The sequence below is a fragment of the Sardina pilchardus genome, chromosome 24 (assembly GCF_963854185.1).
Source record: "Sardina pilchardus chromosome 24, fSarPil1.1, whole genome shotgun sequence".
NCBI classification, from domain to species: Eukaryota; Metazoa; Chordata; class Actinopteri; order Clupeiformes; family Clupeidae; genus Sardina; species Sardina pilchardus.
In genome coordinates, this window is record NC_085017.1 from 11,408,146 (window position 1) to 11,429,199 (window position 21,054).

At 42.4% G+C, this 21,054-nt stretch overlaps 1 protein-coding gene across 1 annotated transcript in view; it reads left to right on the top strand.

The window, feature by feature from the left end:
* sdc3 (syndecan 3) overlaps positions 1-14,912 on the top strand; it is a 28,258-nt gene extending 13,346 nt beyond the window's left edge. The window contains exons 2-5 of the mRNA XM_062529418.1: positions 6,445-6,532; positions 7,775-8,694; positions 10,056-10,284; positions 12,560-14,912. Of these exons, the coding sequence (XP_062385402.1) occupies positions 6,445-6,532; positions 7,775-8,694; positions 10,056-10,284; positions 12,560-12,726 (1,404 nt within the window). The 3' untranslated portion in view covers positions 12,727-14,912. The remainder of the gene's footprint in view (positions 1-6,444; positions 6,533-7,774; positions 8,695-10,055; positions 10,285-12,559) is intronic.
* Positions 14,913-21,054: the final 6,142 nt, after the last annotated feature.

Below are 21,054 nucleotides of genomic sequence, written 5' to 3' on the forward strand. Positions count from 1 at the left end.
CATTGGCAAGGTGAAGTAAAATGGGATTTAATGTTCAGGGACCGTAATCCACATAGACACTCTTCCCCCTGTTCCCCCTAGTCGTCGCTTTAGATGGCACTGTCCCACACAATGTTTCATGTATTTTCAACAAGTGCACACATTTATAAACATGCAAATAAAAAGCTCCGCGGCTCACACACAGGCACTCACATGCACAAAGGCAGCGTCCCAACCCCTCTGTTCATGTTGCATTTTTTAGCGTCTCTGAAAAGTTTCTTAGAAACGCCAGACACCTCATAAAGCCTCCGAGAGGCAGCCCGTGAGGGGAGGGAGAGAGACTCCATTCACACTGGCACACAGACGCAGGGCCCATGAGCCCATTAATCAGGTCAGCCTTCAGAAAAACGCACTCTTATTGCTCTCAGATATCTCACATGCTTATTTTCAGCAAACTAAACACTTGAATATTGCATGCTATAGTGTGTGCATGATCAAGGAAAATATACACACAAACAGATGCATATGGGACTTATTTAACACAGAGACCTTTACACTCCATGGACATGGCACTCTGGCAGGACTCCAAGACTCCAAGACTGCAACTTAACGGCACATTTGTATAGTGCTTAGGCTTGTATCCACAAATTCCTATGCGCTTACCCATGCCAATGCTATTGTATTGGCATTGTTTCCTCCATAAAGGTTTATCTTATTTAACATAATTGGAATGGTTTGCAACTGCAAAGTAATAACGGTAACTATGGATGACATGTCATTTTGTGGTCTAACTTACATGTTGATTTGTTGGTTTGTGTTAATGGCTTCTAATCTAATATCTAGTTGTAATACTATATTTTGTGTAAATTAGTAATACTAATATTTGTGCTCCTATTGAATTGATTCATGACTCCCATTACAAGGATCATGTTGATGCAATTGGGTATGAAAGAGCTGATTCTCAGTAGGTTTCTGTATTGGCTGTTTAATCACCATGCAGTTCTCGTGAAGAGGTCGTGTAAAGAAAATATCTTGCATGAATAAAATCATAGCTGTGTTGAAGAGAGCAAGCACACTGTGCATGACAATGCCGTAAAGAAGAATAAGAGGAAGCCCACCACTGGCTCTCTGACTCATTTCCACTGGGGCTGGGAGAGACGGATGCACCTTTCACGTGCATGCTGTTTCCACTGTGGACTGATGTCCCACACCAGACTTAGCAACAGCTTGGACCACATGACAAGCTAATAATGTGTTGTGCCACCACTTCACTGCACCAACAATGCCTTCATAAACTAAGAGTGTTCCATGCTAGGTTTTTATCACTAGAAATTCACCTGAGGAAGGTCTATGATCGAAACGTCATGAATAAATGTTTGCATGTGTAATGGACAGTGTGCGGGATTCTCTCCTTTAAGTATAACTGGTTAACCTATTCCAACGCACCTGTCCCTATAAAAGAGGTGTGCAAAAGCGCTTGTAAACTAGGTTTCTATCACTAAACATTTGATATCTAAAATGTGTATATGCTGTAACTAATAAAACCTGGCAGTTGGAAATGATAGGATACGAGATTACGAAGCGGACATATTATCCACGCCAGTGTTCATCGGCAGTGATTATCATGGTTTTGTGCCCAATTTAGTCTCACCACCCCATTTACTGGGTGTGTCAAATCAAAACACCATGGACTTTGGCTTTCTTATCTGATACAGTGCAAATTTGCCCCGGATATTTGCCGACAGTTGTTTACTTATATTGCTTTCATCTGCTATGTCTCATTGTTTTTTTCCCCACATATTTTCATAATGTGTTGAGAAAAGCAACTTGCAATGGTGATGATTCTGATTGTCATGGGTGTGAAGTCTCCAGTTATCACAAGTGCCAGCAGTGACATCTATAGAGTCTGGGCTAGGGGGACAGAAACACTGGCAGGCTGTACAGAATATGAATTATTAAGTGTAAAGTATTAGCTTGGCAGATACTCAGATTATGACACTAGACTCTCAGTAAGCACCCCTCAAACACAGCGGGCACTAAAATGCGCGTGCACACACACACACACACACACACACACACACACACACACACACACACACACACACACACACACACACACACACACACACATACACACACACACACACACACACACACACACACACACACACACACACACACACACACACACACACACACACACTCTCTCTCTCTCTCTCTCTCTCTCTCTCTCTCTCACACACACACACACACACACACACACACACACACAGGCATGCCTACACGGCATCATACCTACACATGCACACATGGCTAGTGCTATTTCTCAGTCTTTGCATCTATATTTATTTATTTGGATGAGTTGTAAATCCAAAGGGAATTACACGTGAGGTAGTATACAACAAAGAGAAACATCTGATCAAGGGGGAAATGTTGAACATATTACCCAGCATGCTTTGGAGCTCCCATTAACAAGGTCAATAGGCTAGATCAAACAGCAGGGACACCAGTCTACGTCTCTGTCCAGTCCTGCTGCCCATATGTGTCTGTGACATGCTCTTAATCTCAGAGGATTGTGGGATTGCTTGTTGGGATTAAGGATTGTCGCTAAGAAACAGCTGTCCACTCATACACAATAGCATGAAACTACTATCAATAAGACACTGCAGAGCAGTAAAAACAGTGTTCAGACATATTTTGTGTATTTTTGGTGTATATTTTTGTACAAAAATATTAAGGGGCTTGGAGGAGTTATAGACCCTTATGAGGATTATTTTGTTTCTCAGTTTATTTGGTTATGCTCGTCCCTGTCCAGGCTTACAACTGGTTTTCTGATGAAATAACATTCGTGGCCCTGCCGTAGTTATCCAGCCAGGGTGAACATTATGAACCAGCAGTGTGAGGATTGTGTAAGATACTCTTACTTAATCTGTAGGCCTAATATGGCAAATACAGTGCAAAATAGAAAGGTAGAATTCTGTTCAAAATAGAAAATAGAATTCTGTCACAACATGTGCTGCTAGTAAATAAGATCAGTAAAAAGGGTTATTATATGGTCATAAAACAACTATATTCCCCATTATTTGTTCAATTACTGGCTGAATTTCATGGGTGAAGTGCTATGAGGATGATTATACGTGAATGTTCTATCTTGTCACAGCTACCAGCAGTCCATTTCCTCCTACATTAGTATTTTTCATCACATACAGCTCTGGAAAAAAAAGAAGAAACCACTGCACATTTTTCTGATGTCCTTCAGTTGCTGAGTGACATTTGAATGAGTTGATGGTCATATTCAAATTTGTAGTGGTCACTTAATTTTAAAAATAATGACCATCAACTCCTTCGAATGTCACTCAGCCACCGTAGCATGAAAATGTGCAGTGGTCTCTTATTTTTTTTTCCAGCCCTGTATACCTGATACTAAAACCATATGAACATGTTTGCAATTGTACACTAACATGTACTGCAACGCAGACTCAAAAAGAGTCACAGGGTTTATAAAGATATAGATATCGATATAGATATAAATGATTATAACAGATCGTACATCTAATAGTAGTGGACTACTTGAAATTATATATACAATTTCAAAGGATGGAAATCACTTCTTATTTGCTGATATCAGGTTCAATGGCAAATATTCAAAAGAAACTGTACGTTTTATTTTGAAATTCAGAGGATTGTGCACATAATCAAAATAATTTTCTCAAGTGTGGAGGCATGTTAAACATTATAATGTGTATCAGTATTGTGCAATTGTAAATTGTGATGCAGAAACAAAAACAAGCCTTCAGCCTTTCTGGCAGGAACACAAAAATGGCTCTGGCCATTTAAGGAACAGAGGCCTGTTTACAGTTCTGGAATACTAACATTAGTCATACCAGATCTGAAATGTTGCTCACACTTGCACTTAGGCATATTTTACATTCATTGCACAAGACAGAAGACCTGCACTGTATCAGGCAGGCTAGTGAAATGTCTAATGTTAATGACTCTGTAGACTGTAGAATGTCAACGGCACTTTAATCCTTACAAAAATATATATGTGACAAAGGATAGAAGACAGGATTCATCCAGATCACCACAGTGGATGAATTATAGGACAGATCAACTCAAAATGAATTCTTTTTCTTATCCTAGCCTTGAATCCTGAATTTGTAATACATTTACTGACTGCTGTTATACCTAGGGGAAGGGGAAGCAGATCTCAGCCAACAAAAATGTACATACAGTATATGAACAGTGTATAGTAAAAAATCATGGCCCTTTCATTCTGTCCAGTGCTTTCACAAAAAAAAACATCGGTGTTTATACACAGCTCTGGTGCTGACTGACAAATAAACAAAGTGGTTTGGACTCAACTGCAGCCAATTAAAGTTTACTTTAGGAGTTTTGAGGGGAGGAGCATATTTGATTGGTAGATCAGCACAGATATCAACCATCTTAAACTATAGGGTCAAGGACCACAACTTAAAGGGTAGACTGTGTTTGAAATGTCTGTAACACACCATACTGTTGTTTTGCCCAGCTTCAACATATCTTTATGTAGCCTATGTATGTAAGAATATATTTGAGTCAAGTACATAATTTTGGTTTCTAGTGGCTAGTGGCTTTGATGGTTTGATATGCTTTCTAATCAGCTGGTCAGCATTCCTAAGACAAACTCTATGCTGACAGAAGGATAAAAATAAAAGCATGCTGCCTTGTGAACTCCACCGATTCATGTTTCAGTCTTGTTGTCGTACTAAAGTTCATACTGAATAGACTCAAAGAGGTGCCATAATGACAAGGTTTGACATTGTTCCAGTAAATCAGCCTAGCAAGTTTCTGCCCCGCTAGATTTGTCCCGGTCAACCGACGTTGGCGTTAATGTTGAAGATCAACAGTAGATGCGCCACGGAGTGGCAGATCACACACAAATTCAGAGTGGGATTGCAGAGTGCAGAAGTGCTCGTAGTGTGTAGAAATTATTTAGTCTCTGTTGTCACACAGCACTGTGAGCGTTGTGACAGGGCTGAGCAGTGGCACACGAGGCCAAGATCACCACATGCAGGGCAGAGCCCTGTTTGGGCTGATGTAAAGCACTCCATCAGGACTCTAGCACACATTGGAGCAGACGGCTTGTCTGGCCTCACACTTCACTATCTGGCAGTGTGACGGAAAATGTGAAATTTGCCTGATTGCAAGAGAGCAGTTACTTCCTGAATGTATAATGCACACTTTATAGTGTGCTGGAGGAGGAATAAGGGGTTTGGGGATGTTCTTCATGGCTTGGATTAGCAACCGTAGTTGCAGTTGAGGGAAAACTTTTGGGTAGAACATGCAGTAATATTTCAGACAACTGTGTGCTTCCAACTTTGTGGCAACAGTGCGGTGGTTTCTCTTTTCTATTTCAGTACGATGATATATTTCTGTGCACAAAGAGTGCTCTTTAAAGACTTGGCTCTCAGAGTTTTGGTGCAGAAGAACAAAACGGGTCCTCATGGAGCCTCAGTCCCATTGAGCGCCAGCCATTAGGATGAACGTTGACTGTGAGCCAGGTCTTATCACCCAACATCAGTGACTAACAGCACTAATGCTCTTGCAGCTGAATGGGGCTAAATCCCTGCTGCCAGGTTCCAAAAGCCTTTCTCAGAAGATTGGAAGGTGTTAAGAAAGCAAAGTAGAGGTCCTGTCGTGTATTTCTTTGGATCTGTCATTATCCCTCACAGTATATTTGTCTAAAATAAAACACTTGTGAACGACTATTGAAATTGTAACAAAAATCAAAAATCATTTTTATATTGTTGTTGTCCATACAGAGTAGTCATATTTTCTTTTCACAGACAAAACTTTATCAGTGACTCAAGTAATCAAACACTTTGTTGGAGTCTCCACTTGTACATCAAAACTAGTTGATAGAAATGGGTCTGGTTGATAAAATTAGCATTCAAAACCAAAACTTTAACATGGCATGGTTCATGTATTTATATGCAGATTTATTTTCAGTTTTATTTCATTTCAAGTTACTCAAATGTTTAACACTCACTGAACATAGCCATGAAATGTCTGCTTGAATTTTTATAATTAAAAATATAATCTCCTTGATGTTTGTTTAAAAGTTGGTCAATTCTAAGATATTTACTTGATATTTGTAACAGTTCTATTTGATGTCTATTACGTGTTATGTAAGTCCTAGATTGTTGTCTTAGTTGGCTTGGTTTGCACGGGTGGGTGGGGGTGGTGGGTAACTTTTGGTTTCCCATAACAACTATCCTGACCATGAAAAAACCTCACCCAGTTTCTCCTCTTCTCGCAAATACGACCCCCTCTAGCTCTTCTGCTGTGTCTACATCCCTCTCCTGCTGGTTCCTGTTCTCTCTCTCCATCTCTCTCTCTTGCACTCTCTCAATCACATGAGGTAAATTGAGTTCAGAGTATGAAAAGGCTTAGACTGTTTCTTTCTCTCTCTCTCTCTCACAGGCCCAGCAACGTCGCCTGGTAGATGACGAGGGGTCAACGGACGAGTTCTATGACGACGAGGATCTCTTCTCCGGCTCCGGCTCCGGCTGTGAGTCTGTGTGACTGAGCGAGTGTGTGTGTGTGTGTGTGTGTGTGTGTGTATGTGTGTGAAAGAGAGAGAGAACGAGAGAGAGAGAGAGAGAGAGAGAGAGAGAGAGACCAGCTGGTGGTTGTGCCAGGAATCTACACTGCAGATTTTAAGACAACAGCTGTCACTTCTTATACCAGCAGGCCTCATGGATGCACATACATCCACTCCCCACCTCACTCAGTGCAAGCACACATAGGTTACTAAGCAAACATTAGCCTGGACGCCATGTTCTCTCACATGTGGCCCCTTTACAAACTCACAATGTACCTAACATTATGAATTGCTCTCTGCTCTGTTGAATAAGTTGTTGTCTTTAGTGTGTGTGTGTGTGTGTCTGTGCGTGTGTGTGTGATCATCTGATCTGTAGTAATCTGATTAGTGTAAATAAGATCAGTTAATCAGAAGGAATCTGGGTGTGGATCGTCTGTCTTTGTGTATGTGCTGTGTCTTACTTAAAGTCTGCTCCCCTGTGTGTTACACAATATTCACATATTTGTATTTGGGTTCTATCTATACGTGTGAATTCTACTTCTACTTCTACTTCTCATGAATTGGTTTGTTTTTCCTGTGCTACATTGTTTTGTTTTTGATATGTTTACACTGATTAAAACCATTTGTTCAGTCGCTATATGAATGACTTACTGTGCAACCGTGTCCCAACATGAGGTGTGTCTGTGGGCATTTAGTAACATATGGCCATGGAACGCACACACACCAACCACATCAAAGCTGAGGTAATTGAAAACATGTTGTGAGGAACAGTGTGTCCGGAATGCCCCAGTGTTACTGTATGCCGATAAAGTGCATTCCACAGCACTTTAGGTGGATAACACAGCCCTGTGTACCCCAGTGCTGCATCAACGTCTTAGTGTGTCTCCGTGTGGCAGACAAATCAGATGTTAAGACATGGTAAAAAAAACAGCCTGACCAGCTTATGGTGGTTTGCTGGTTGACCAGCTTGTTAACCAACCTGTTTGACCACACTATGATGGTTGGCAAACTAGACCAGCAAAACCTTGTGAAAACATACAGTATACCTTCAGCTGGTTTACCCAGCTTACGATGGTAATTTAGCTGGTTTTGCCTTGTCGTACCACCTAAAGCTGGTCATTCTGCTCTCGTGTCTCTCTGTCCACTCTCTGTCCCTGCCTTTCTCACGTCTCTGTCTCCTGTTTTCTCTTCTCGCCGTCTCGTTCTCAGTCGATCCCGACATGGAGGTGAACCCGACGAGGCTGGATGCGTCCTTTACCACTCCCGAGCCCCTCCCTCTCTCCACCACCCAGGCAACAGGCAATGCCCCCTCTGCCCCTCCAGCACCTGAGCCCAGCGGCACCCCATCCCCCTCCCCTGCTACCGACAGAGCCAGTGGTGCAGAGGAAAATTTCACCGAGGAGGAGGACACAAAGAGGCAGGAGGAGGAGGAGAGGGCGAGGGAGCAGGAGCTACAGCAGGAGAGAGAGAGGAAGAAGATGGAGAGGGAGAGAGAGAGGGAGAGAGAGAGGGAAAGGGAGAAAGAGCGAGAAAGGGAGAAGGAGAGGGAGAGAGAGCAGGAGAGGGAACGAGAGAGGGCCAGGGAGAGAGAGAAGGAGAGAGAAAGGGTTAAAGAGCGAGAGAGGGAGAAGGAGAAAGAAAGGGACAGGGAGCAAGAGAGGGAAAGAGAAAGGGGGAGGGACGCAGAGCGAGAGAAAGAGAAGCAGAGGGAGAGAGAAAGGACAACAATTTCCCTGTGGGCCTCCTCCATTCCTATGGTAACCACAAGTCCAGCTCCACCTCCTGCTCCTGATATGTTGGCCCCCTCTGGTGGCCCAGAGGAATTCAGCACCGCCGAGGAGGAGGAGGAGATTTTCCTCACAGATGAGCCCAGGCAACCCTTCCCAACAATCCCCTGGGACAGGGACACCACGACAGAGAACCTTCCCACGGAGGAGGACACGCCCTCGTACAACGACACGAGCACGTTCCCACCAGTCACCACAGAGCCCACGGCCCCGACAGAGGAAGTGGACGACGATGAAGAAGTAGAAGAAGAAGGAGAAGAAGAAGAAGAAGAAGAAACCATGCCCCCTCTGCCAGCCACCACTGAAAGTACCACAAGCATCCCAACCACTTTCACAACTCAGGTAAACACACACACAGTTCCAGCTTCTAGCTCACCTCCAGTGGTTCAAACCAAACACACACACACACACACACACACACACACACACACACACACACACACACACACACAGAGGTGGAAATATCCAGTTTCAGAAAGTAAAAGCCCTACCACATGTCTGTGCCAACCATTCATTTAAACCAGCTGATGCTACTTAGCACAGCTCCTTAGCTAGGCAGAGCAGCTAATTGATGAGATCACTTGTGTTAAGTGCATAGGTAGAACCAATACATGTGGCCACTTTTACTCTCTGAAGCACAAACACACACACACACACATACACACACACACACACACACACACACACACACACACACACACACACACACACACACACACACACACACACACACACACACACACACACACAATTATGACCTTGATGCCAGCTTGTTCTTGTGTTGGCAACAGATGACAGGGATATTTGAGCTGTTTGCTCATTTAGTGAAAAAATAAAATGTCAAGGGCCATCATTATAAACCTGATGACTAGATGGTTGTGAAGTTTATCATTCACATCTCTCAGATGGTTTTGATTCCATCCCATGTCACAGAGACAAAGATGAAAGTACAGAGGCTCATGAGGAGGACGAGGCAAGGGCCAGGGACACTGGTCACAGTAGACCGTTTATCTGATTTATATCTCTGCTCTGGGGTTTTCCTAGCCTGGCTAGCGCCTACCACTTCTCAAATGAGACGTGGTCTGGCAACCAGACGTTCATTTTCTCGTATTTGGAAAAGAATGCCCAGATCTGTTCATTGGGCGCCACGGATGTCTATCAAATAGCCCATCATGGTCTTGCTTTCTCCCCTGTTCTGTGATTGGTCGCCAACATCAGGCGAAAATGTGGGTGTTAGTTTCCAGACTGCCTTAGCTGCGTGATTGAAATCACCGCGCAAGGCAGGATGGGAACACCCAGGCTAGGGTTTTTCTCTCCTTTTTCCTGGCCTACTGGTTAGGGCTTTGAGCTTGTAACTGGTTGTTGGCGGTTCGATCCCCGACCAGTCCACGGCTGAAGTGCCCTTGAGCAAGGCACCAAACCCCTCACTGCTCCCCGAGTGCTGCTGTTGGGCAGGCAGCTCACTGCTCTGTGTTAGTGTGTACTTCACCTCGATGTGTATTCACTGCATGCTGTGTGTGTTCACTAATTCACGAATTGGGATAAATGCAGAGACTACATTTCCCTCACAGGATCGAAAAAGTATACTTATACTTATTTCTCTCTCTCCTTGTCTTTCTCTCCCTCTTCCTCCCTCTCTCTTTCTCTCTCTCTCTCTCTCTCTCTCTCACACACACACACACACACCTGTTATCTTTCCTCAGACACAGGCACCTGACAAAGAGGTGAATAATGAGGTGGCGCTGGGACCCAGTGACGACTTTGAGATTCGTGACAACAACAGTCGCCAGGACAACGACCTGGGAACTGACAGGAGCGTGCCGGAGCAAGGGGCCGAGGCTGACCTGTCGGGCAACACGGTGGACACGGTGGGAAGCTCGGCCGCTCAGCTCCCACAGAAAAACATCCTGGAGCGGAAAGAAGTCCTCATAGGTGAATATTCATATAACAGCCCATCTTTTCAGAGCACCTTCTCTTGACTAATCCCATACTAAAATGCAGCATACAAATCGGCAGTATGTGTTGTACAACTTTGAGGGCGAGGCTGGGTACAGTAACAGAACGAGTTAACAGCTTTTTGAATAGTGTGAGTGACTGTGAGGAGAAGAATTTTCTACCTCAACAGGGGAACTTATCATTTCATTTCGTCATCCCTCTTTCCATATAACTGCATATTTTCATCAGTTATCAGTTCATCTAAACCACTCATGAAACATACTCCATGCATTTTTTTAAAAAAACATTTTGCTGGACTTGATGTTGAAACGTTTTGGACTCTTGGGTGGTGACCACATTTCTGCACCTCTCAGATGACCACACCATGTCCAAGCATAATGACTGCATACATTGACAGGAAGGCCCATGCACATGCACACTAATAGCCAGGCCTCTGGGAATACTCCAGATAGGCGGACAAGGCTGGACGTAATGGAAACAGTCTGTAGCTGGTCTTAGCCTCCGGCGGTCTGAAACACCAGATCTTTTCTTCTGAGCAAAGGTACAGCTTAGACGCGAAGGTGTTACAGGACTGTGTTATAGAATGTTTTTTTTAAGTTTTGACACCCTGAAGAAGGCTGTTTGTGCCACTACGAGTGGTCAGCTCAGTAAAAGAAGAGTGCCTTGGATTTTTTCTTTCCCTCGATGGTCTTTTGCAGTGTACTTTTGCACTTCAAATGATAAGATAAGGGTTTCACTTTAGACAATACTCTGTCTTGCCCATCTTTACAAGTGTACTGTACATAAAGGTGTGATTATAGTCTGTTCATTGCTTTTTTTATGGTAGAAGGAGTGTTTATTGTAATACCAGATGGATTACTCTAGTCTAGATATTTTCCAAAGACTTCTATATCAGGAGAGGCATGCTCCTTAGCATGTTTAGCAGATCAACACAGCCCCAGAGATCTTATGTCAGATAGTAAACAATGTATACAGCAAATGCAAACAAATCCCATAATTGTTTACGTCTGAGTTTCCTTTCAAAGAGAACCTGTCTCTCCAACTCCTAACTGTCATGGAATGGAATGCCATCCGACTCTACTCACTGCCTCTCCTCACATACCTCACTCTTTCTCTCTCTCATCTGATGTCTCTCCTCAGCTGTATTGGTTGGTGGGCTCTTTGCGGTGGTCTTTGCTGATTTCCTGGTTATAGGTAAAGAGGAGAAATCTGAAATGATTTCGTAGTGAGATTATGGTAGCGTCTTAGAAAGTGCCTGTGGTGTGCTTATTGAGTTCGTAGAAAGTTAAAAGGCCCCTGTTAGTATCCCCGTATTTCTCTGATGCAGTAGTACTAGATTTCCAGCCCTATGAAAGACCAGCATATATTACAATTCGATGTGTTGAATTAGACCAAATAAACCAATAGTACAGAGTAAAACTATGTAAAGACTGTGTGTGTGTGCATGTGTGTGTGTGCGTGTGTGTTTGAATGCCCCTTTGTTTTAAAAAAAAAGACAACTAAAGGAGGAACGTTTTCTTAATAAGCTGTTCTGCAGTAATTACAGTCCCCATAATGAAGCCCTGTTTACCCCTTCCTCCCAGGCACTCCCTGGCCCTCAATCAGTGCCCCCCTCCCTCCTCACCCCACCCCCAAACACACACCCCTCTCTCTCCAGTAGGGAACAAGACCTTTGGGGAAGTTCCATTTGAAATCCTTGCAACAATCTCGGGCAAGCCATTTCAGAGCCCTGTCCAGATGCCTTTCCAAACATGCTTCTGTGGCCATATAGATGCTGCTTTCTGAGAAAAATGCTAACTTGTCTCCGTCTGAACTCCAAGGGCTCTACTTTGTGGGTAGTAACATACAATTTCGAGTGTTCCTGAATTGGAACTGGACCGCTTGCTAGTTGGTGTGCTCCTGCACTTGTATTTAATTCTAGACGTCAGTGCAAGTTGATGAGTGTGCTATAGCTTTCGAGCATTCCAGTTCATGCATGGACCGGTACATTTTTTTACCACTTAACAAGTCTCCTAAAAATCTCTGTCTCCCTCTCTGTAGAGGTCATTCTATGCAATATTGTCTTTGTAGTTGGAGTGAGCATAATAGCTTGTAGACTTCCCATCAGCATCCACATTGCGATGCAGTGGTGTCAGTGGCTCTTCTGTCACGCTAGTGTTGATGGTGTGTGTGTGTGTGTTGTTTATGTGTGTGTGTGTGTGTGTGTGTGTGTGTGTAATTTGTAACGTTCCCTCTCTTCCTTTGTTTGTAGCGGTGATCGTGGGCGGTGTGGTGGGTGCTCTGTTCGCTGCCTTCCTCGTCATGCTTCTGGTTTACCGCATGAAGAAGAAGGATGAAGGGAGCTACACGCTGGAAGAGCCCAAACAAGCCACTGTCACCTACCACAAGCCTGACAAACAAGAGGAGTTCTACGCATAACACTCACACACACACACACACACACCACACACACCTGCATACATGCACACACATATCAACTGAAAAGGTTTACATATTACGACTAATAAGTTCTGTAATTTATTCCGTAAGTCTTTTTACTTAGCTACCGTTTTCTCTTCTCGTCTTTCCTCTCATCTCCTTGTCTGACCCCTCTTCTTGTTCTCGTCTCTGTCCCCCATAAGAGTTTCTGTCTCCATAGAGAATAAATATTTTCCATCGACAAATACACGCAAACAAATAGAAATTGGACAAATTGGAAGGAGGGTGGGTGGGGATTGTTAGGATCAGTTGAAGTCTAGGAGTATTGTGGAGTAGCTGAGTGTCTGGAGTAGGTCAATGTTGAATGACTATTTTTAAAACATTATTTTTTTGTTATCGCATGAAAGTAGACAATACAAACATGGCAATACGACAGAAACGCAGACAGCTGAGCAGCGTCTAGAGCACGTGAGGAGATCAGTCGAGGTGAAAGGTCAAGTGGTGCCTTCCAATCCTCTGGTGCTATGAGAGACTTAAGGAGCGGAGAAGTGAGTGTGGGTTAGCTGGTCAGTGTGGTAAGCTCTGGCAGACTTACCTTTTGCTGGTCACGCGTGCAGGTCAACTTAACACTAACCGCCATCTCGAACAATCTCTACTGTGTTTCTTTCTCTCTCTCTATCTCTCTGAATCTCTCATTCTTTTCCTCTTTCAGACATACAAACACACATATACAATGTCTCCCTCTGCTGGTGGGTGGGTGTTAGTGAACCTGGCCTTTTGTATCAAGACAGAAGCTTAAAGAACGTTTACATAGGTCCAGGAATGTTTATAAAACTGTTCAGTGACACTCAGAAACAGGAGGATTGAACGGATCCTCTGCATTGTACAAAGACAATTAGCTATCCATAGTAATAGTATTAATAATAATGATGATAATAATCAATAACAATATATCATGGGTCGTGGGGGAATGGTGAATATTCTATTTGTAGTGGGTAAAGGGGCTGTATTAGCTGTAAAATAAAGTTTATCTGTAAATACACATTGTTCTTTAATTTAAGCTCATAAGATACATCTCCACGGGCTCAGGTCACACACACAGAACTGCATGCACACAAACACATACACATACACTCACAAGGCATCTTGATGCAGCTTCATGGTTCCTTTTGGTCTTCTTGTGACATATCAATTATCAGCAATCGTCAAGAGATCTCATTGGGCATATCTCTATATCATCAATATTGTATAGCAAAAGTCTGTACTTGCCTGTACCATTACTGAATGCTACAGGAAACCCAAACTTTTTTAAGATGTGTTATCAATCTGATTGGATAGATTCTGGATTTGGATATTTGAATGCATGTTAGTTAGTTTTGTTTTATTTTATTATTTTTTATAATTGTTGGACGTGTTTCATTTCAAATTGGATATCAAGTGAATGAGACACTACTTAGCCTTAAGGGAGCACAAGCACAAAAGCACAGGCACAGACACACACACATACACCACCAGGGCATGTTTTGTCAGGCTCTGACTAGCTAAACACTCCTTTTCGATGCTGGTGTATGTGTGTGTGTATTTGTGTGAGATGCCACCTTGGCTGGAAAGTATCCCACTGCAGCAGGTGTGTCCTCATAGCAAGTTCATCCCCAATCCACACTCATTAAGTTACACTCTCTGACCTGTAAACGTCTATTACTGTACATATACTCTTCTTTTTTTTACATACTGCTGACATGGTCCACCTGTTGGCCCGGGCCCCACTATGTGCTGTTTGACCTCTGACACACATGTACACACAGACGTCTGCTTACAGCGGAATGTCCCGTGCTCACAGACACCCTTGTTTGTAGAATGTGTGTGTGTGTGTGAAATTGAAAGACTGGTTTCTATGAGTCTGTCTTTTTTCTATGTAAACTTTGGATGTTTGTACCCTTAACCAAATATGAGGCCAAGCATTACAGTGTTTATGTTTTTTGAGTGCATCTGTGTACACATACACACATACACACACACACCCACGCGCGCGTGGGTGTGTGTGGAACTGGTATGGTCGCTCATTGTGTTTTTATACATTAGCATTTTTAAAGTTGTCTTTTTTTGGTGAGCTTTTGGCTCTCCCCACATTCACTAACTTGCCACTCTGTTCTCAATAAAACACCTGATTAGGTGACCTGAAAATCTGTTGTAATCTTTGTGGAGTCCTTATGTGGTGTTTGTGTGTGTGTGTGTGTGTGTGTGTGTGTGTGTGTGTGTGTGTGCGCGTGCGTGCCTGCCTGCCTGCCTGCGTGCAATTGTCTGTTGACAGATTCAGTCAAATTAACACACACAAATATATTTCTTTAATTTAAATGTAACCTTTTAAAATCTTTGTCTTACAAACATGTACACCTCTGTCCAAAAGTATTAGAACGCATGCTTAAAGTTAAATATAAAATCATCTTTTGGAAATGTATCTTAATGCCTTAAATGAAATAATGAGTAACTATGCAACCTTTAAGGACATTCATTTTCTTAGTGAATGAATAATGTATTGTAAATAAATAAATGTTTTCCTTAAATACAGGGGGTCATAAGTATTGGAACGCCCATGTTAAATTCCCATAGAGGATTTTTATTTTTATTTTTAAAGGCCAGTTATTTCATGGATCCAGGACACTATGCACCCTGATAAAGTCCCCTTGGCCTTTGGAATTCAAATAACCCCATGTCAACACTATACACTTAACATACTAAGAGTTTGGTATGCTTTATGTCAGTTATTAGCTGTTAGCTAATTAGCTGGTTTGAATTGCATTGAGCTCAATGAGAATGAAACCAGCTAATTAGCTAACAGCTAATAACTGACATAAAGCATGCCAAACTCTTAGTATGTTAAGGGTATAGTGTTGATATGGGGTTATTTGAATTCCAAAGGCCAAGGGGACTTTATCAGGGTGCATAGTGTCCTGGATCCATTAAATAACTGGCCTTTAAAAATAAAAATAAAAATCCTCTATGCGAATTTAACATGGGCGTTCCAATACTTATGACCCCCTGTGTTTTAAGGAAAACATTTGTTTATTTACAACACATTATTCATTCACAAAGAAAATGAATGTCCTTAAAGGTTGAATAGTTCCTCATTGTTTCATTTAAGGCATTAAGATACATTTCCAAAAGATGATTTTATATTTAACTTCAAGCATGTGTTCTGATACTTTTGAACAGAGGTGTATATTGTTAACAAACTGTGTCCTCTCAACATGGAAATTCCCAAATTATTATTTTATTATGTGATGAGGTGAGCAGAATCTGTAGGAAACTACCAGTACAATGAATGCAAAACTAGTGGGGAGCCATGTAATGCCTGCAGATGTCAAGTACAATGTATATCGCCCCCTGGTGGCTGCCCATTGGAGAATATTTAGACCTGCTCATCTCCCATCTGGTATTTTACCATATTGTGTCAAAGTAGTCTGCTTGTTGTCAATGCAGCATTTCCACGGAAAGGCCTTCTATATTCTATGTGTAAAGGCATGTTAAATATTATCAGTTACATTATACAAACTATAGTTTAAGCCTTAAGCAATGTTCAACAATTGCTTTAGGCTTTCAAATCAAAAGTGGGTAGGGGTTGTCTCACTGTGCTCACTTGGCTGCGACGTTCTAAAACCTTGCAACTGCGACTAGACATGTTGAATGCTCTGCGACGGCTTGCAACTATGTGCAACTTTTAATTCACATTGCTGCAACTCGGTCTCATCGCGTCGGGAATCTTTGGTGTGAGTTGAGCTTAAGGCTTACTCTTAGCCTCAGCACATTCTATAATAACTTGTACATGCCAATAAATACACAATACAAACAATGACACTGACATATTGTGCGTGACTGGAATACATGCGGACACAAAGTGCAGCACATATAGGCACTGAACTCTATACCATAACCTGAAATGTATAGCCAAAGTGCAGTACTGCTGGATATTTATCTGTGTCATTTAAGGCAGTAAATATTCTATAGGCCGTATATTCTTTAAAGAGGCAGTATAATAGAGAAGGAACGCGGCGACGTGAGAGTGCAGTTGAGAGATGAGATAACAATGGAGAACATGAGATAGAGGAGAGGTCATGATGAGATAATTGGAGATAGGCCTCGTTTCCTTTCACCTGCAATAGGAGACGTGAAAAATGTGAAAACAGTGAATTAGATGACTGTTTGTCATTGATGAAAGATTTTGGACATGATCCTAAAACAATGTAGCAAGCTTGTTTCCATTACAGGTTCTCGGTTCACTACCCAGGTAAAGGGGACAGGTACAGAAACGCCCTGCTATTCAGCCCTTTCAGTTGTTGTGTCTACCCTGCACACAGAACATACAGGAGCTACCTGTATGCAGCCTTTGCTCTGTAATAGTGACACTAATTAGGTTAACTATAATGGCATAGCAGCTGCAGCAAACACTGCCCGCATACACCTTTTCTAAATCCTTTATTAGCATTTTGCTTATGTGTTCAGTTACAGTAACCTAAACATTTCTTATTACCTCAATTATCCACCTTGGGGGCTTTAAATGTCTGTTGGTTTAAAACATCAACATTTGTGCAACAGTTTGCCTATTCTTGATTTTACATGCAAATGTATGTGTAGCCTACATGTATTTTATTTTGAAAACAGCACTTTGGCCAGTATAAGCTGTGTATAAATGTGCTATAAAAATACATTTTACTTGCTAATAGGCTCTATGAACGGTTCCAAATTGCAGGTTCCATTATGCTGGTTTAACTATATATATATATATTAAAAAAATATTTTTAATAAATAGCAAAAGAGAGAATAAAGTGCAGTGTGTGTACAGTCCATGTGCAAGTGTGTAAAAAGTGTAAGTGCAGTTTATTTAGTCTTGTGTGTGTTCAGGATACGGGTAGCTTGAGGAAAAGCCCCACAACACATCAGGATTAAGAGAGGGGGTGTCTGTTAACGTGACTTGCAAATAGCCCAGTACTACCTGAAGCCATGTAAATCCACAAGTGTGGTAATCACGTGCTTGTAGTCATTTACATCTTGTGTTTGCTCTCAGGGGACGATTTGCCATGCTGGTCTAGTTCACATCATACATGACATTTATGAATTCCTGTCTTAAGGCAGGTGATTATGGTATGACATACCAGACATGTCAGAGGAGTAAGCTAGCAGAAGACTGACCTTTTGTTGTAAAAGCTCACTTGAGGTAAGCCTGTGAGTGAAACAGATGAAGGCAAGAGTTGACATGAAGACGATCAGTTAGCAGCACCATGCTCTGTTACATAAGGGGATCACACAGCCCTCAATCTGCTATGTAAACTTGAATGATCAGAAGACCAGGGGCCCCAATTGGTTTGGCTGGCAAAATGCAAAGTCTGTCATCAAGCAAAGTTCTCAGGCATGAAATGAAGCAATCCGGTGGCACATGAGAGCATTGAGCTGATTTATCAATGTTTGCGCTTCAATTTCTTGTCCATGATGTTAAACTGGCTCGCCGATTTTGTCTAGTTATTAAATTAGCTTTAGTTTAAAGACTTATAAGGGCCCAGGTTTGCTGCTGGTTGGTTCCTGAGGTAGATGGCACAGGCCTGGTCTGGACTGTAGTATCAGTATCAATCCCTGAAACTGACCATTTGACTGTATTCACCCTATTCACTAAGGCATTTTTATAAAGTGTTTTAGTCTTATTATACCCCAACTGCATTCGGTTGTCTTTGTACTCTGCTCAATGACAATAAAGTTGAATCTAATCTAATCTAATTTACTCTAAAAGGCCTGAGGACAGCCAAGCAGCCTAACTTTACAAGGACCCTTTGAAGTGGACTGGGATGTTTGGATAGGAGGGTCCTCCAGGGTATGTTAGTGGCTGATGGAGGCACGGGCAGAGCTTCAGTGATGTCAGCGCCTTTAGCTCAGCTGGATGCTATTTTAGGTACAATCCTGGCCTTACTCCAGTGGTTCACAATCAGATGTATCTGATAGGTCAGTGTGGCCTGAATTTGTCAGCATTAGATCATCAATCCCTGGGAGCAACTGATCGCCTCAGGACCGATCGAGTTCTGCCAGTGACAAAGTGCAGGGGACAAATGAAGAGAAAGGAACCACAGTCACGGTTACTTGATATTTTACTTTGTAGAATAGCACCCATGAGAAAATATTTGCATGGTAGGCTACAGTAGGTGACATTTCTCAAAAATATTTTCTCAGACCTATTCAACAGAGAAACTATCTCCCTTTTTCTCTTTGAATTATGTTTGTGAATAATGATAGTCAGTTAGCAGAAAGTGGTTGATAAATGGTAAGGCTCATTGTTTGGAAATAGCATTTGATGTATTCTAGCAAAATTAACCAATATATGAAGGTACAATACCATTTAACGAGAAACCGAGATGCAGCAGCATTAGTGCCTGAATTATGAATGTTTAAACTGCTTTCTGTGTCCAAAACACAGGTCTTGGCCAAACCTGACATTTATTTGACACTTTCACTTTTGACACTTTATTTGACACCCCCCATACAAATGCATACAAACATCCTCAGGAGTTATCGCCATGGATCATCACTACAAATTTGCATGCTACTGCTGTCCTCCTGGGAACTTACCAAGGGCTACGCTGTGGGAGGAGCTATGAGGTGACGCCACAAGCCAGAGGAGACATGTCAGGCATGATCGAACAGGTGCTTAAATATTCTCTCAACAACATGCAAAGCAAAGTCTTTTCTCACCCTCGTCCTCTCTCTGTCTTGACACAAGCACTAGAATGATCTAGACAAGTACCTGTATTGCCTTAATTAGTACACAGACACAGACACAGACACAGACACACACACACACACACACAAAACACAGGCCTGTTACTTGATCCACAGGTGTGATATTACATCCAAAGAGGAGGATTGTGGGAGATGTCAGTAAGGATTCACGACAAACAGAGAATGCACTGTTGCCTCTGACCCTGAGACTGTTTACACAGGACACTTTGAGTCACATTCAAACAGAAAGGTCTGTGTGTATATGTATATATATATGTATGTGTGTGTGTGTGTGTCTCTCTGTGTGTGTGTGTGAAAGAGAGAGAGAGAGAGAGAATGTTTTTGCATGTGTGTGTGCTAAATAGGTAGCAGTCCGACTCCAGCCTCTCTATTTGTATGTTGTTACAGAGAGAAATATGGGGGAGGAGAAAGAGACTGGTAGAAGGAGAGTTGTCTGTGTATGAGTGTACTGGGTGTGGCGTGGCAGAGCTGGCACATTCCTTGCTGAACCACACCTTTCAGTTGCTTCCACTATCTGAGCAGTTCTTTTTTTCACCCAAACTCCACGCTCCGTAATTTACACATGCCTGGAGCTTCAATATACCTGCAGGTGTACAGCGAGACTGAAGATAATAATGTTATAAGCATTATAGTAACTGATGTTTAGGTTAACTGAGTGTATAGCTCTGTGTGTGAGAGGGTGTGTGTATGTTTGTGTGTGTATAGGGTGTGTCTGATTGTGCTCATGCAGATAATTTACTTGCACTTTGAACGAAAAGTACACATATAATACCTCACACAGGTGACACACCCACCCCCTCTCCGTTTCACATACTGACATTCTAATTTTACGATAAAGACACTGCCAAGGTCAGCTCAATTTCAGAAAATTCACCCGATCACTCAGCTGTTCATGAACCGGTGTAGTCTACATCTACATGATACTCAGGACTACACAGTAGGCCTATACCCAAAACATTACCATCTCAGTATATCCACTTAAATAGGCAAGGATACGTATTAAACATTTGGGGTTCATCACAGTATACCCACTACAGTTAACTAGACTACTGTAGCCTACACCACTACCTCAAACCCTTAGGCCGGCTTGAGAGAAAACGTTTACAGAACAGCTGGGTCAGACAACATGGATTTACTGTCCTAGGTAGGCCTAGGCCGTACTGTAGGCTGAGTAAACCCAGGGATATTGAATGCATGCACGCCACAGTTTGAAAGTCTTGTAGGCCCTTCTCCACAAATATGTGTGTGGTGCATATTTTCCATCTGCTTCTGATACTTTTTATAGGGACTGTGTGCGAATGTGTCTGTAAGCGCGCACACACACACACACACACTCAGAGAAACAGAGAGAGAGTTGAAGCAGATAACATTTATCTGTAACAATGGACTAACAATATTGATATCAGGTGCATATCTTATAAATGAAAGTCAATGAGTCAAAGATTGTATAACCTCGGTGAGACAACTCAAAGAACCTTCTATTTTTTTGCAGTGGCGTGACGCTCCGTGCCGTGGGAGGGGCCTTTAGATTCCAGACACGGGAAGAGA